General features: G+C 47.0%; 1 protein-coding gene across 3 annotated transcripts in view; it reads right to left on the reverse strand.

Annotated features, from left to right (window-relative positions):
* Positions 1-4,653: 4,653 nt before the first annotated feature.
* Positions 4,654-18,123, reverse strand: part of LOC309346116 (transmembrane protein 229b-like) — a 31,556-nt gene continuing 18,086 nt past the window's right edge. The window contains exons 1-2 of one of the 3 annotated variants that reach the window (XM_081869817.1): positions 11,268-12,165; positions 4,656-5,359 (exon numbers count right to left, since the gene is read on the reverse strand). In XM_081869817.1, coding sequence (XP_081725943.1) covers positions 4,861-5,346 — 486 coding nt within the window. In that variant the 5' untranslated portion in view covers positions 5,347-5,359; positions 11,268-12,165 and the 3' untranslated portion in view covers positions 4,656-4,860. Of the gene's footprint in view, positions 5,360-11,267; positions 12,166-18,123 lie in introns of those variants that run through there. The other 2 variants (XM_081869816.1, XM_081869818.1) reach the window with 2 other exon arrangements.

Genomic DNA, 18,123 nt, shown 5'->3' on the forward strand with positions numbered 1-18,123 from the left:
TTTGCGTGCCGGTAGTACATATAAGCTAAACAAGCTCTCAGGGCCCCACTCTCTTGGGGGCCCCCCAAAAAATTAAAGGAAAAAAAACCTGGGTGTACAAAATATAAGATAAAAAACAAATAAAATAAAACCTACCTACAGCAACCGTGTTTTGTGTGGTGTAGGCTCCTGTGATGTAAGTCATGGGCCCCGCCTGCTCCCTAAAATATCACTGGTTTGTTCCTTTCTATATATAGGGTGCCCACATTCTGAATGTGCAAATGGCTCAAGATAACTATTAGGTCCATAAGTTACCATCTAGCATATATTCAACACAAAAAACTGCGGTAATTTGTTGTTGTCAAAGGACAGCTGGACATATAGGGGCCCCATTATCTTCAGTAGGTTAAAGGTAAAGGTAAAGAGACCCCTGACCATTAGGTCCAGTCGTGGCCGACTCTGGGGTTGCAGCGCTCATCTCGCTTTATTGGCCGAGGGAGCCGGCGTACAGCTTCCGGGTCATGTGGCTAGCAGGACTAAGCCGCTTCTGGCGAACCAGAGCAGCGCACGAAAACGCCGTTTACCTTCCCGCCAGAGTGGTACCTATTTATCTACTTGCCCTTTGACGTGCTTTTGAACTGCTAGGTGGGCAGGAGCAGAGACCGAGCAACGGGAGCTCACCCCGCCGTGGAGATTCGAACCGGCGACCTTCTGATCAGCAAGTCCTGGGCTCTGTGGTTTAACCCACAGTGCCACCCGCGTCCCTTCAGTAGGTTAGGGCCTAATCAAACCTAAATTTGTCCCTGAGACTGTTAACAAACAGTAGGGACCCCTCAAGATCATCCATCTGGACCCCGAATGTCATGGGAAACTTGCACCTTAACTGCTAAAAGATTAGCCTACAGTAGTACATGTCTCTGCTTTTCCAGAGTTGAGCATTCATTCTGAGTTGTTGGCGGGAAGGTTAAAATGGCATTTCCTATCATTTCCCTTCTTGTATTTTTAATATTTTGTGGGAAGCTGCCCAGAATGGCTGGGGAAACCCAGCCAGATGGGCAGGGTATAAATAATAAATTATTGTTAAATTATTATTATTATCGCAAAAATGTTGATCTTTTGTTGATGGCCATGAACTTGGAGGGCTTTAAAAGGACAAATTTTTGGAGGAGAGGGCCATCGATGGCTGCTAGCTAGGACGTCTCTCCGTCAATAGCCCACTCCTCATCCTAATATAGACTTTTCCCTCTCCCAAAATAGGCAAGTTGCAACAATTGCACGCACCGCCCATGTCTTTCCAAGCTGTTGCAGATCCTGTTTGCAAAACCAAAGCATCCACACCCTTTCCTTGATCTTCTTTCTTAACTGGGTCACCGGAAAGTTGACTGGAGCTGGGTACACACGCCTAAACCTTTAAACTGGTCTGCCCCGCAGAGGACCTTAAGGTCCATGAATAACCACAGGTCCTGGGCCCCAAGGTAGTCAATACTATCCTCCACCAGGGCCAGGGCCTTTTCAGTGATGGCTCCGACCTGGTGGAATGCTCTTTCCCATGAGACTAGGGCCCTGCAGGATTTAACCTCCTTTCGTCGGGCCTGTAAGACAGAGCTATTCTGCCTGGCTTTCAACTTGAACTTAGCCTGATCTTCTATTCCCCTTCCTTCCCTCACCTTTTATGAAGATCACCCGCTCTGAGACCCCACAGCTAATTCTTCCCTGGTCTCCTCGCTGGCCCAAGTAGGACCAATTCAGCCAGCTAGCCCTGGGGATTATCTAATGCTTATTTCCCCAAATTGATTTCTGAATCTTGAATTTTATTGTTATTCATGTTTTTCTACTGCATTTTATGCTGTTTTTACAATTAAGAGTTTTAAATTTGTTGTTAGCCACCCTGAGCCCAGTTTTTTAACTGGGGTATAATAAAAATTAATTATTATTATTATTATTATTATTATTATTATTATTATTATTATTTAATTATTATTAATTATTATTAAACGACATTCGGAGCGCCTTCTCCCCATCACAGAACTATGGGCTCTGTAGTTCACCCCTCACAGAACTACAATTCCCAGAAACCCTTTTTAGAAACACCCTACAGTGCCCAGAATTCTTTGAAGGGAGAAATGGGCTTTAGGGCTGCTTTAAAGGGCCGTGACTCTGATGACAGCTTGTCCTTGGGCTTCATTAAACGCCAAAAGCGGGCAGGGCTTTTGAGCTGCAGGCCTTGAACTCAGGCTTGAGTAGTTGCAGTGCTAAGTGGGGGTGCAGGGCTTCAACCATCCTGGAAAAGGAGCTTTGTCTTGCAGCGTTGTCAGGGGCAACCGGGGACCGCTGAGGCTGGTGGGGTAAAGGGTAGGACAGCCCTGGTAGCCAGACTGTAAGAAGAAAGTGCTGGATCAGACCAGCATCCTGTTCTCACAGCTGCCAATGGGAATCCTGCAAGCGAGATTCGAACGCAAGGCTTGCTGTGGTCCCCAGCAACTGGTTTTCAGATGCACTGCTGTCTCCAAAGGAGGAGCCACAGCATAGCTTTTGGGGCTAGTGTACATCCATAATTTTCTTGTGCAGAATAGCAAATCCTGGCCTCACCCTGGCCATTGGCGTGCAATTGTCAAGCTGTGTGCACAAAAGTTTTTTCTCTCTTTTAATTTGCAAGACTACACGCTTCTGAAGCTCAGCATCAAAAAAACGAAGATCCTGGCCACTGGTCCCATCACCTCCTGGCAAATAGAAGGGGAAGAAATGGAGACAGTGAGAGATATTACTTTCTTGGGCTCCATGATCACTGCAGATGGTGACAGCAGCCATGAAATTAAAAGACGCCTGCTTCTTGGGAGAAAAGCAACGACAAACCTAGACAGCATCTTAAAAAGCAGAGACATCACCTTGCCAACAAAGGTCCGTATAGTTCATGCTCTGGTTTTCCCAGTAGTGATGTATGGAAGTGAGAGCTGGACCATATAGAAGGCTGATCGCCGAAGAATGGATGCTTTTGAATTCTGGTGCTGGAGGAGACTCTTGAGAGTCCCATGGACTGCAAGAAGATCCGACCTCTCCATTCTGAAGGAAATCAGCCCTGAGTGCTCACTGGAAGGACAGATCCTGAAGCTGAGGCTCCAAGACTTTGGCCACCTCATGAGAAGAGAAGACTCCCTGGAAAAGACCCTGATGCTGGGAAAGATGGAGGGCACAAGGAGAAGGGGACAGCAGAGGACGAGATGGTGGGACAGTGTTCTCGAAGCTATGAACATGAGTTTGACCAAACTGCGTGAGGCAGTGGAAGACAGGAGTGCCTGGCGTGCTCTGGTCCGTGGGGTCATGAAGAGTCAGACACGACTAATTGATTGGGAAAACCATACCTTGAACTATACGGACCTTTGTTGGCAAGGTGACGTCTCTGCTTTTGAAGATGCTGTCTAGGTTTGTTATCGCTTTTCTCCCAAGAAGAAGCTATGGTTTTCCCAGTAGTGATGTATGGAAGTGAGAGCTGGACCATAAAGAAGGCTGATCGCCGAAGAATGGATGCAGTTAGTTAGTTAGTTAGTTAGTTGTAAATGGAATTTAAACAGTGTGTCCACATTTGATACGCTGCTATATAATCCAGCAAAGTTCTTTCCCATGGCCCGGATCCTTCTTCTTACTCGCAAGGAGTTCAGTGAAGTTTCCCAGCACATTAAAAAAACGTTCCTTTCACACATCATCTGCAATCCTGAACCTACTTACCTGTGAGTGAAATCGGCAGGGCTGGCTTCTGAGTAGACATGGTTCGGATCGCCCTGTGAACCCTTTTCATTGCTCCCTCAGTGAGAGTTAAGAGCATAAGAACTTGGTCAGTTGCCCATGAGACATTTATTCCCAGAGTTGTGGGTTCAAGCACCACATTGGGTGAAAGACTGCTGGCTTGCCAGGGGTTGGTCTAGATGACCCTCATGGTCCCATCCAACTCTACGGTTCTAAGAAGAGGCTCCTGGATTGGCCCATCTAGTCCAGCATCCTCACAGCGGCCAACCAGATGCAGCGCGTAGTTCCGGTGGAACTCACTGCCACAGGAAACAGCGATGGCCACCAACCTAGATAATAATATAATAATAATTTATTATTTATACTCCGCCCATCTGGCTGGGCTTCCTCAGCCACTCTGGGCGGCTTCCAACAAAATATTAAAATACAGTAATGCATCAAACATCAAAAGCTTCCCTAAACAGGGCTGCCTTCAGATGTCTTCTAAAAGTCTGGTAGTTGTTCTTCTCTTTGACATCTGGTGAGAGGGCGTTCCACAGGGCAGATGCCACCACTGAGAAGGCCCTCTGCCTGGTTCCCTGTAACTTGGCTTCTCGCAGGGAGGGAACCGCCAGAAGGTCCTTGGAGCTGGACCTCAGTGTCTGGGCAGAACAATGGGGGTGGAGACGCTCTTTCAGGTATACTGGGCCTTTGAGGCCGTTTAAGGCTTTCAAGGTCAACACCAACACTTTGAATTGTGCTTGGAAACGTCCTGGGAGCCAATGAAGATCTTTCAAGACCAGTTTTATGTGGTCTCGGCGGCTGCTCCCAGTCACCAGTCTAGATGGAGCTGGTAGACAGATGCCCTGCACACAGAATGGACCTGCGCCTCCATGGACAGCTGTGATTCCAGAATGACTCCCAGGCTGCGCACCTGGTCCTTCAGAGACACAGTCGCCCCATTCAAGACCAGGGAGTCCTCCACACCCGCCCGCCTCCTGTCCCCGCAAAACAGTCCTTCTGTCTTGTCAGGATTCAACCTCCATCTGTTAGATGGCTTTAAAAGAGGATTATAGGTCCAAGTGGAAGAGGAGGAGGAGAATGGAGTCCCAGCACCCAGACCCTCGCTCTTTTCTACTCCTCCTTAAAACCAGCCGGAGGTCAGTCGTCCTTCAGCGCAAATTTGGGCATGGGACGAGGTTTGGCTTTCCAGGCCTCGACCAACCGGAGCCTCAACACGTTGGCAAGGACCCACTTCTCCAGCAGGAGGGATCCCACGAACCAGATGAGGCTGTGCTCTAGGGCTACGATCCCCAGGAAGCTGTAGCGGAACTCGCTGAAGTCCCAGGGGCAGGCGCCGAAAGAGCGGAGGGCGTAGCCCGTCGAGAACTGCCACAGGTAGATGCAGAGGCTGTAGAGGAGGCAGCGAGTCAGGAGGCAGCAGTCGTTGCGCAGCCAGAGGTAGATGCGCTCCAAGGCCAGGCCGCAGGTCCCGTAGACGAAGAAAGACAGCAAGGTGGTGGCCCCGCCGAAGGCCCAGTCCTCGCCCGAGATGACGGCTGTGAACAGGATTTCCAAGAGGTAGCCGTGGAAGGCATAGAGGTATGCTCGGCACAACGGGTTCAGGGGCTCGGGGGCCGTCCCCATGGCTGGCCGCGACCTGGAAGCGCAGGAAGAGATGGGGCTCGTCAGGCAGAGGGTGGTGGAAATGAAGAATTGCCAAAAAAGTTGAAAAACATCTTCATGTCCCACCCGGGAAGAATGGCAGATGAAGGTGATGGACTACATGGAACTGGCGGAAATGACTGGCAGAATCCGAGACCAGGGAGAAGAGTCGGTGGAAGAAGATTGGAAGAAATTTAAAGTTTATTTACAGAAACATTGCAAAATTGAGGAATGTTAGAAGGATGTTGGAATGAAGTTACGTGGTTTTAGCAGAAATGTTATAAAGGATTAAGTAAAAATAGATTGTTAAGTGGTGAGAATGTAAAGTCACATTATATTAAGATAAATTATTAGGATAGAAACAAAGATGGAAAGGATTTGCTGAAATAGTTAATTGAACTAGAAAACAAAAAAGGGAGGTGTGAGGAGGTCAAGGAAACAAGCAAATGAAAGATAAGTTATGGAAGGATTGATATGTCTTTTTTTAATTGTTTTTTTTCTTCTGTTTTTTTTCTTCTTTTTTTCTTTATTTTTGTAATCTTTCAAAACCTCAATAAATATTATTTAAAAAAAAAGAAAAGAAAAAAGAGAAAAACATCTTCATGCATGCGACAACAGCCGCGAGAGTTCTGGTAGCACAAGGATGGAAGACTGAAGAAACCCCAACTAAAGAATCATGGCAAGAAAAATTGATGGATTATGCAGAGCTGGCAAAACTGACACATAAGCTACAGGACAAGGATAACTGTGACTTTAAGGATGAATGGGAACCTTTAACAAGGTATTTGAAGACGCAACAAAGCGAACAGGACTCCTTGGCAGGTTTTGAATAAACATTCACAATTTTTTTGCTGATAATAATCAGCTAAACAGTTTGAGGATCCATACAACTTTGTAACATGCAGAAAACAGCATTATTGGAGAAACCAAAGACTGGAACTGAGGGAAGTCGGGGGGTGGGTGGGGTTTTTTTGGGGGGGGGAGGTAGGAAAAATGGGGGATGATATGTTTTTGGATAATATGTAGAATCAAAGAATCCTAGAGTTGGAAGAGACCACAAGGGCCATCGAGTCCAACCCCCTGCCAAGCAGGAAACACCATCAGAGCACTCCTGACATATGGTTGTCAAGCCTCTGCTTAAAGACCTCCAAAGAAGGAGACTCCACCACACTCCTTGGCAGCAAATTCCACTGTCAAACAGCTCTTACTGTCAGGAAGTTCTTCCTAATGTTTAGGTGGAATCTTTTTTCTTGTAGTTTGGAGCCATTGCTCCGTGTCCGCTTCTCTGGAGCAGCAGAAAACAACCTTTCTCCCTCCTCTATGTGACATCCTTTTATATATTTGAACATGGCTATCATATCACCCCTTAACCTCCTCTTCTCCAGGCTAAACCTGCCCAGCTCCCTTAGCCGTTCCTCATAAGGCATCGTTTCCAGGCCTTGGACCATTTTGGTTGCCCTCCTCTGGACACGTTCCAGTTTGTCAGTGTCCTTCTTGAACTGTGGTGCCCAGAACTGGACACAGTACTCCAGGTGAGGTCTGACCAGAGCAGAATACAGTGGCACTATTACTTCCCTTGATCTAGATGCTATACTCCTATTGATGCAGCCCAGAATTGCATTGGCTTTTTTAGCTGCCGCGTCACACTGTTGGCTCATGTCAAGTTTGTGGTCAACCAAGACTCCTAGATCCTTTTTACATGTACTGCTCTCAAGCCAGGTGTCACCCATCTTGTATTTGTGCCTCTCATTTTTATTTTTATTTTGTTATATGTCTTGTTATAACTTTGAATAATAATAATAAAAAGGAAATGAAGAATTGGGAGGGGACCTCCAGGGGCCAACTAGACCAACCCCAACCTGCAACATGGGGATCAATGCAGAAGAAGCGCAGACAGGTAACCAGCCAACAACCTCCAATGAAGGAGGGTCCACTGCTTTCCGACGGAGTCTGTTCCTCGCCAAATAACTATTGTTTCCATCAGGAAGTTCCTCCTGAAATTTAGTCAGGATTGGCTTCCTAGTAGATCCCCTGCACTTTAAAATACAGTGGTACCCTCTGGATGTGAACGGGATCCGTCCCGGAGCCCCGTTCGCATCCTGAAGCAAACGTAAGACGAGACTGCTCGTCTCGGCGTGCGCGGGTCGCGTTTCGCTGCTTCCGCGCATGCGTGTGACATCATTTTGAGCATCTGCGCATGTGCGCAACCTGAAAATATTTAAGCTGAAGCGTATTCATCCTGAGGTATGACTGTATCTTCGAGTGATGGTCGTCTGAGCCGGAGTTAAGCCCTCAGACGTTCTGGCAGTGCTTGCTAAGGTGCCAGGGGTCTTAGAAAAATTATTTAAGGAAATACGATACAGCCATCAGTATAATGCAGTACAGTGGTGCCTTGGTTCTCAAATGCCTTGGTTCTCAAACTCCGAAAACCCGGAAGTAAGTGTTCCGGTTTTCAAACGTTTTTCAGAATGTTTGTGGGGCATTTGCACAAATCAGAAGCCGCGCCTTGGTTTTCGAACATTTCAGAAGTCAAACGGACTTCTGGAACGGATTAAGTTTGGGGCTTTTCTTTTTGCTTTTTATTTTGTGTTTTTATTTTTGAGGCTTTTTCGGTTAATTTGTTTTTGTGACTGTGTGGAACCCAGTTCAGCTACTGATTGATTGATTGATTGTGTGACTGCGGAAATGGATAAAAGCCCCCCATCCAAACAATGACTACTATCAGTGTGGGTAAGAAAAAATTTTATTTTTATTTTTATCATCTACAATACTGTCTTATTTTATAGTACAGTACATTGTTTATTGCTGTCATTTTATGGATCAGTGGTCTCGTTAGATAGTAACATTCATGTTACATTGCTGTTTTAGGGGTTGTTTTTAAAAGTCTGGAACGCATTAATCCATTTTGCATTACTTTCTATGGGAAAGCGCGCCTTGGTTTTGGAACGCTTTGATTTTGGAACGGACTTGCGGAACAGATTACCATATTTTTATACATGGGTTCCCCCCATGCATAAGATGTCCCCTATTTAAGAAAATGGGGGGAGATATATTCGTGTATAAGGCACCCCCTAATTTTTGACATTATTTTTTTTGGGGGGGGGAAACCTAGTCTTATACATGGAAAAATACGGTCAGTTTGAGAACAAAAGTACCACTGTATATAAAAAAAAGCAGGCTGGTGGATATACAAGCACTCATAAAATTTGCAATATATGAGCCAACAGAATGCACAGATCTAAGAACATAAGAGCAGTCCTGCAGGATGTGGCCAATGGCTCAATTCTGACAGTGGCTGAATACCCCAAAGAACCTGGGGGTCTAGATAGACTGCCTATGAACCTGGAGGTTCCATAAAACATAGGAATTTGCTGGATCAGGCCGAACTAGTTCGCACAGTGGCTGGCCAGATGCCTGGCTAGAAAACCAGTGAGCGGGATATGAGGACTACAACTCCCATCAGCCCCTGCTGGCTCGGGCTCATGGGAGTTGTAGTCCAGAACATCTGGAAAGTTGGAGAAGAGGTACGGTGCGGCATATAAAGCCCCGCTCACATATCGGGAATACTGAGAAGGAACGTGGAAATAACTAAATTAATGGTTCTTATTACTCTGAGTAGCACCAAGCTAGAAACAAAAGAGGAATGCAAATGGGTAAAATTGATGGTAATTGCAGCCAGATATGTTATAGTGAGTTATTGGAAAAATGCAGAAGAGCTAGGGGTGAACCAATGGAGGAAAAAACTGAATAATATTATAATTTTAGAATACCTAACTGTGAAGATACATAGAATGAAAGGGTTTAAGGTCTGTGAGAAGGAGGAGGATTGGTTTGAGAAGATATTGAATTATGTGAGTAGGTTTGAACAATTTGGGGCAATTAAAATGTTAAAAGTTAAATAAACCTTGGGGAGGGAGGAGTGTTAGGGTATATAGAAGTGTACATATGGTTAATTTGAATACGTTATAATTGAATATGTATATTATTGAATATTGTATACCCAATGTATCAGCCGCCTGGTGGGTTTCACTGTTTGTGTTTTGGTGGTTGGTAAAAAATAATATAGGGACACAGGTGGCGCTGTGGGTTAAACCACAGAGCCTAGGACTTGCCGATCAGAAGGTCGGTGGTTCGAATCCCCACAACGGGGTGAGCTCCCGTTGCTCGGTCCCTGCTCCTGCCAACCTAGCAGTTCAAAAGCATGTCAAAGTGCAAGTAGATAAATAGGTACCACTCCGGCAGGAAGGTAAACGGCGTTTCCGTGCGCTGCTCTGGTTCACCAGAAGCGGCTTAGTCATGTTGGCCACATGACCCGGAAGCTGTACGCCGGCTCCCTCAGCCAGTAAAGAGAGATGAGCGCCGCAACCCCAGAGTTGGTCACAACTGGACCTAACGGTCAGGGGTCCCTTTACCTTTACCTAAAAAATTATATATATATAATAATAATTAATAATTAAAGGTATTAATAATTATAATAATTATAATAATAATTAAAACATTATTGGGTCTGCACATTGCCGTGTTTTGCAACGTGATTGTTGCAACCTTGAGGGCTAGAAGCATGCTGTTTTGCCATTAATGAAACACGAAAGCTGTGGGTTCCTCCTGGATCCAGCCCAGCTTGCACAGTTGCCTCACCCATTAGACTGCTTTAACAACTCTGTTGCCTAATCCAGTCTAGGTGGTGCTGCCTCAGACAGGTTCCCCAAGATTTCCCACCAGCTGCAATTCAGAAGAACGTGTAGGGAGCTCGCTCAAATCACAGCCCAGGACTCTGTTTCCAGCTGTGGCTACACAAAAAAAAGTAAAGGGACAACTGGACGGTTAAGTCCAGTCCAAGGCGACTCTGGGGTTGCGGTGCTCATCTCGCTTTCAGGCCGAGGGAACGGACAGCTTTCTGGGTCATGTGGCCAGCATGACAAAATCGCTTCTGGTGCAAGGGACACTGTGATGGAAACCAGAGATCATGGAAATGCTGTTTTCCTTCCCGCCGGAGTGGTACCTATTTATCTACTTACACTGGTGTGCTTTCAAACTGCTAGGTTGGCAGGAGCAGGGACCGAGCAACGGGAGCTCACCCCGTCGCGGGGATTCGAACCGCTGACCTTCCAATCGGCAAGCCCAAGAGGCTCAGTGGTTTAAGGAGAGCCCATAAGCTTCCATTCCCAGCTGCCAGGAATGGGCATTCACAGATAGACTCCCTCTGAGCATGGAGGCTCCACTCTGCCCTATCTGTTCACTAGCCATCGAAGGATATATATATATATACAATCACACTTAAAAATAAAATAAAATACCCCTCTTCCTATTCATCTTGAACAATATGCACACAAAGGCATGTTGAGGTTTTTAAGCAGACGCTGGCTGGCCATCTCTTGGGGATTCTTTTGCCCCGCACTCCTGTGGGTTGGGCTGGATGATCCCTGAGGGTCCCTTGTGACAATTCTATGATTCTATGAGGTCAGGGTTTGGTCCCATCAGCCCCACCAGCCAGCAGGAACAACGTTTAGAGACTATGATGATGATGATGATGATGATGAGAGAGAATCTGGAGGCTGAGAGGGAGGTTGGGTCAGAAAGAAAATAATAATAATAATAATAATAATAATAATAATAATAATAATAATAATTTATTATTTATACCCTGCCCATCTGGCTGGGTCCCCCCAGCCACTTTGGGCGGCTTCCAACAGAACACTAAAATACACTATTATTAAACATTAAAAGCTTCCCTATACAGGGGGAAATGAATGGATATTGATTTATATATTATTATTATTATTAACTTTGCACGAACGTTACATTTTTATCTGTGACAGCATATCTCTGCAATATTTTGTGCAAGCTGCCTGCCGCACTTTCTGCTGCCTCCCATGCAAACAGTCCAAAAGCGAGCTACTTACCCCAAAATCGCTGGTTTCCCCCCCTGGTCTTCCTTTGCCTCCTCTATTTCTATGTTTTCATATATTTCTATATTTCTAAATGGACCACAGCGGTCTTGAAGGGAAACAGGGACTTCTCAGAGGCAGAGGACTCCAGGGACCTCTTCCCGGGTCCGGAAGGGAATGATGCCTAGTGGTTGGAGCAGTGAGGCGAGAAGTTCCCCTTCCACGCCCCGATTGTTGGGTGTGTCACTTCCTCCCACGGAGGCTTCGCTTTCCACACCATTTCAAAGGCACCTGCTGATAATTAGGGGGATAATTAGACGTGTTTCGCAGGGAGGGGCAATTTTTTTGCTCCACTCCTTTGGGTGCCTCTGCGTAAACACGTTAGCAAACTTAAAACTAAGGGGAGGAAAGCCAGAATGAGCTCCAGAACTTCCTGGATGGCCAGAATATTGGCTGCCTAAACCTGGAATATTAATCTGTGCTTGGAAATTAGACAGAGGAAGGAATCCCAAGGAATTATGTATCTCAGAAGGGTGATATCTGATTGAAGGCTCAGCGAGGAGGGTGTAATAAACGAAAATCTGCCCTTATTCCCTTATGTGGGGAACAATATTCTCTGGTTGGCCTCTGCTGTTTTCTCCTACAGATGGGGCACCCACTTAGGGACTCTATAGGGGCTCTTTTGGACACCCCGTAAGGGATAATGGAGCAGTTTTTTCTTATAACACGATCCTTCCACCAATGGATCTCTTGGGTAGGTGTGAGTGTCTCCCCCCACTTTCCAGAGCCCCCTTTCTTTGTCCATGGATAGTCCAGGGCCTTCCAGCCCTGCTTAAGGGGATCCTAAACAGCCTCGGTCCAGTATACCTGAAGGAGCATTTCCACCCCCATCGTTCTGCCCAGACACTGAGGTCTAGCTTCGAGGGCCTTCTGGCGATTCCCTCGCTGCGAGAAGCCAAGTTACAGGGAACCAGGCAGAGGGCCTTCTCGGTGGTGGCACCCGCCCTGTGGAACACCCTCCCACCAGATGTCAAAGAGAACAACAACTTTGTTGCTGTTGTTTAGTCGTTTAGTCGTGTCCGACTCTTCGTGACCCCCTGGACCAGAGCACGCCAGGCCCTCCTGTCTTCCACTGCCTCCCACAGTTTGGTCAAACTCATGCTGGTAGCTTCGAGAACACTGTCCCACCATCTCGTCCTCTGCCGTCCCCTTCTCCTTGGGCCCTCCATCTTTCCCAACATCAGGGTCTTTTCCAGGGAGTCTTCTCTTCTCATGAGGTGGCCAAAGTCTTGGAGCCTCAGCTACCAGAACAACAACTACCAGACTGTTAGAAGACATCTGAAGGCAGCTCTGTTTAGGGAAGCTTTTAATATTTGATGCATTACTGTATTTTAATATTTTGTTGGAAGCTGCCCAGAGTAGCTGGGGAAGCCCAGCCAGATGGACGGGGTATAAATAATAAAATTATTATTATTATTATTATTATTATTATTATTATTATTATTATTATTATCATCATCATCATCATCCATAGAGTTGGGTCAGGTGAGAGGGGTTGCTCTATTTAACCCTTCCTCTCCCAGGCAGCCTGTTGGGCTGTGTGAGCTTGGTGGTGGAGCAGGGCAGAAAGGCTTTGGGGAGAGGGCTTGAGAATCTCCTGCAGCCTTGCAGTACATGGCAGGCAATGGGATTTCCCTCCCCCTTTTAAGAAAAACCTTTTGTTCTCCTTTAAAAAGTGGGAAGAGCTCCAAGATGAATGCACGGGAACTTGCCCCCACTCCAAATCTCCCTGAAACATCTGCTATAGATTCAAATAAGCCAGCACTCAGGCTTGGACAAAGTATACAGTACTTCACTGGGTTTGACACCCTCCAACATTTTTCTGACAAAAATAGGGACGTCCTATATAATAATAAAGGACGCGGGTGGCGCTGTGGGTTAAACCACAGAGCCTAGGACTTGCTGATCAGAAGGTTGGCGGTTCGAATCCCCATGATGGGGTGAGCTCCCGTTGCTCGGTCCCTGCTCCTGCCAACCTAGCAGTTCGAAAGCACGTCAAAGTGCAAGTAGATAAATAGGTACCACTCCGGCGGGAAGGTAAACGGCGTTTCCATGAGCTGCTCTGGTTCACCAGAAACAGCTTAGTCATGCTGGCCACATGACCCGGAAGCTGTACGCTGGCTCCCTCGGCCAATAAAGCAAGATGAGCGCCACAACCCCAGAGTCGGTCACAACTGGACCTAATGGTCAGGGTTCCCTTTACCTCTTAATAATAATAATAATAATAATAATAATAATAATAATACCTCACTGATTTGCCCCAGCCACTCTCCCAACAAATATAAACACAAAATCAAACATTTAAAAACTTCCCTATACAGGGCTGCCTTCAGATGACTTCTAAAGGTTGCTGGTCCGTATTTTTTGCTCTATAAGACTCACTTTTTCCCTCCTAAAAAGTAAGAGGAAATGTGTGTGCGTCTTATGGAGCGAATGCAGGCTGCACAGCTATCCCAGAAGCCAGAACAGCAAGAGGGATTGCTGCTTTCGCTGCATAGCGATCCCTCTTGCTGTTCTGGCTTCTGAGATTTTTTTTTCTTGTTTTCCTCCTCCAAAAACTAGGTGCGTCTTGTGGTCTGGTGCGTCTTATAGAGCGAAAAATGCGGTATCTCCTTGGATTGGGACGTCCCATAACTCTATATCCTCCAACATTTATTTGATGAAAATAGGGACGTCCTAATGAGAAGTGGGACATTCCAGGATCAAATCAAAAACCAGGACGGCTTCTGTAAATCTGGGACTGTCACTGGAAAATAGGGACGCTTGGAGAGTCTGGGGTTTGTGTGTTTTTGTGCAATTTACATTTCCATAGCTGTGCCTCACACTGAAGTCACAAGAACACAGAAAGAGGCTTGCAGCATCAGGTCTCTGTGGCCCACATGGTCCAGTATCCTCTTCTCACAGCGGCCGACCGGATGCCTCTTCCGAGAAGCCCATAATCAGAACCCAATTAATCATAATTATAATTATTATGGGGGGGGGGGGGAATAGAGGCAGTGAGAGATTTTACTTTCTTGGGCTCCATGATCACTGCAGATGGTGACAGCAGCCACGAAATTAAAAGACACCTGCTTCTTGGGAGAAAAGCAATGACAAACCTAGACAGCATCTTAAAAAGCAGAGATATCACCTTGCCAACAAAGGTCCGTATAGTAAAAGCTCTGGTTTTCCCAGTAGTGATGGATGGAAGTGAGAGCTGGACCATCAAGAAGGCTGATCGCAGAAGAATGGATGCTTTTGAGTTCTGGTGTTGGAGTAGACTCTTGAGAGTCCCATGGACTGCAAGAAGATCAAACCTCTCCATTCTGAAGGAAATCAGCCCTGAGTGCTCACTGGAAGGACAGATCCTGAAGCTGAGGCTCCAAGACTTTGGCCACCTCATGAGAAGAGAAGACTCCCTGGAAAAGACCCTGATGTTGGGAGAGATGGAGGGCGCAAGGAGAAGGGGAGGGGAGAGGACGAGATGGTGGGACAGTGTTCTCGAAGCTACCAGTATGAGTTTGACCAAACTGCGGGAGGCAGTGGAAGACAGGAGTGCCTGGCATGCTCTGGTCCAGGGGGTCAAGAAGAGGCGGACACCACTAAACAACAACAATAATTATTATAATTGCGTGCAGTCTCTCCTGTTGCAGCGCTTCATCCAGCGGCATGCCGGCACTCCAAATTCCTGCTTCTGGGTCACAATGCTATTCTTTTGCCTTCTGCACCGAAAATGCAGATTTGATATGCAAAAGTCCTGGCTACGTGCAGGGTTAAAAGGTGGGGGGGGGTGGAATGTCTGTTTTTTCCTGGCCTGTGTGCACAAGTTGCCTGTGGAAGCTGCAAGCCAAGAGAGCATGACTCTGCAAATGAAATAAACCAACTTTTTTTGCAGCGCTTGCAAAACTTCCCGGTCCTGCAAAATGCATCATGGCTGGACCACCTCACCTGCTCTCAAAGTGCAGCAACAGCTCCCTCTGCTGGATGGCTGGTGAAGCACAGGCAGCCTGTTTGTCGAACTCAACTCATCCTCGAGCCCTTTAGAATTTCTGATTTTATTTTAAAATGTGGACTTGGGTCGAGTGAGGACACTTCCAGATGACCTGCTCATTGAGCACTTGCATTGATTTGTTTGTGGGGATACGTTAGATGACGTTGCATCAAAGCAGGCATTATTTCACACTTCCCTCTGTCACTTTCCTTAATGCAAACAGTCCGGATTTTCAGTCAGGTGTGTTTTATTTGGGTGTTTTGATTGCCACCTCTACCCCTTACCCCAGGTATCCCCAAACTCAGCCCTCCAGATGTTTTGGGACTACATTTCCCATCATCTCTGACCACTGCTCCTGTAAACTAGGGATCATGGGAGTTGTAGTCCCAAAACATCTGGAGGGCCGAGTTTGCCTATGCTTTACCCCTTCAAACAATTGCAGCTGGTACCTATGGGAAGATCCTGGCCACTGGGCCCATCACCTCCTGGCAAATAGAAGGGGAAGAAATGGAGGCAGTGAGAGATTTTCCTTTCTCGGGCTCCATGATCACTGCAGATGGTGACAGCAGTCACGAAATTAAAAGACGCCTGCTCCTTGGGAGAAAGGCGATGGCAAACCTAGACAGCGTCTTAAAAAGCAGAGACATCACCTTGCCAACAAAGGTTCGTATAGTTAAAGCCATGGTTTTCCCAATAGTGATGTATGGAAGTGAGAGCCGGACCATCAAGAAGACTGATCGCTGAAGAATGGATGCTTTTGAATTCTGGTGCTGGAGGAAACTCTTGAGAGTCCCATGGACTGCAAGAAGATCAAACCTCTCCATTCTGAAGGAAATCAGCCCTGAGTGCTCACTGGAAGGACGGATCCTGAAGCTGAGGCTCCAATACTTTGACCACCTCATGAGAAGAGAAGACTCCCTGGAAAAGACCCTGATGCTGGGAAAGATGGAGGGCACAAGGAGAAGGGGACGACAGAGGACGAGATGGTGGGACAGTGTTCTCGAAGCTACCAGCATGAGTTTGACCAAACTGCGGGAGGCAGTGGAAGACAGGAGTGCCTGGCATGCTCTGGTCCAGGGGGTCACGAAGAGGCGGACACGACTAAACGACTAAACAACAACAACAACAACAACACCTATGGGACATTTCTCTCCCCTTTTCCGGGTAATACCATAAGGTTCCGCTGTGTATTTTCTCAGCTGGTGTGAATCAGAAAGGCCCAAACATTCATCCCTGGACCTGGTTGTGCAGTGACACTGTTGACCTGAGAGGATGGAGGGCTGGACTGACCCAGGGCCCAGGCAGGATTGGGGGGGGGGGTCCTGAGCCACTCCAACCCCCCCTCCTCCAACGTGGCTTCAAGAGCTCCTTCGAGAAGGAACTGGAGGCTGCCCATGGTGGGAGAGCAAATAATAACAACAATAATAATTTATTATTTATACCCAGCACCGAGGGCCTTCTGGCGGTTCCCTCACTGCGAGAGGCCAAGTTACAGGGAACCAGGCAGAGGGCCTTCTCGGTAGTGGCACCCGCCCTGTGGAACACCCTCCCACCAGATGTCAAAGAGAACAAGAACTACCAGACTTTTAGAAGACATCTGAAGGCAGCCCTGTTTAGGGAAGTTTTTAATATTTAATGCTGTACTGTTTTTAACATTGGATTGGGAGCCGCCCAGAGTGGCTGCGGAAACTCAGCCAGATGTACGGAGTATAAATAATATATTATTATTATTATTATTATTATTATTATTATTATTATTATTATTATTACCCCACCCATCTGGCTCGGTTTCCCCAGCCACTCTGGGTGGCTTCCAAAAAAGCTTAAAAACACATTAAAATGTCACACATTAAAAATTCCCTGAACAGGGATGCCTTCAGATGTCTTTTAAAGAAAGGATAGCTGCTTATTTCCTTCACATCTGGTGGGAGGGCGTTCCACAGGGCGGGTGCCACCACTGAGAAGGCCCTCTGCTTTGTTCCCTGTAACTTCGCTTCTCGCAGGGAGTAAATCGCCAGAAGGCCCTTGGAGCTGGACCTCAGTGTCTGGGCTGAAAAATGGGGGTAGAGACGCTCCTTCAGGTCTACTGGGCCATTCAGGGCTTTCAAGGTCAGCACCAACACTTTGAATTGTGCTTGGAAATGTACTGGGAGCCAATGAAGATCTTTCAAGACCAGTGTTATATGGTCTTGGAGGCTGCTCCCAGTCACCAGTCTAGCTGCCGCATTCTGGATTAGTTGTATTTTCTGGGTCACCTTCAAAGGTAGCCCCACGTAGAGCGCATAGTCCAAGCGGGAGATAACCAGAGCATGCACCACTCTGGCGAGACAGTTTGCAGGCAGGGAGGGTCTCATCTTGTGTACCAGATGGAGATGATAAACAGCTGCCCTGGACACAGAATTGACCTGCGCCTCCATGGACAGCTGTGAGTTCAAAATGACTCCCAGGCTGCGCACCTGGTCCTTCAGGGGCACAGTTACCCCATTCAGGACCAGGGAGTCCCCCACACCTGCCCGCCTCATCTCCCCAAAAGAGTCCTTCTGTCTTGTCAGGATTCAACCTCAATTCATTAGCTGCCATCCATCCTCCAACCGCCTCCAGACACTCACACAGGACCTTCACCACCTTTATTGGTTCTGATTTGAAATAAGCCACAGGAGTCAATTGTGCAGTCCAGATTTCCCCAAACTTGGTTCTCCAGCTGTTTCTGGACTACAACTCCCATCATCCCTTGCTGGCAGGACCAGTGCCCAGGAATGAATGGGAAGTGTAGTCCAAAAAGAGTGAGCCAGGTTGGGAAACCCTGGCGTAGGCACTTTGGGCAAAAGTCGTGGCTTAGTG

The sequence above is a fragment of the Podarcis erhardii genome (assembly GCF_964252035.2).
Source record: "Podarcis erhardii genome assembly, chromosome: 7".
NCBI classification, from domain to species: domain Eukaryota; kingdom Metazoa; phylum Chordata; class Lepidosauria; order Squamata; family Lacertidae; genus Podarcis; species Podarcis erhardii.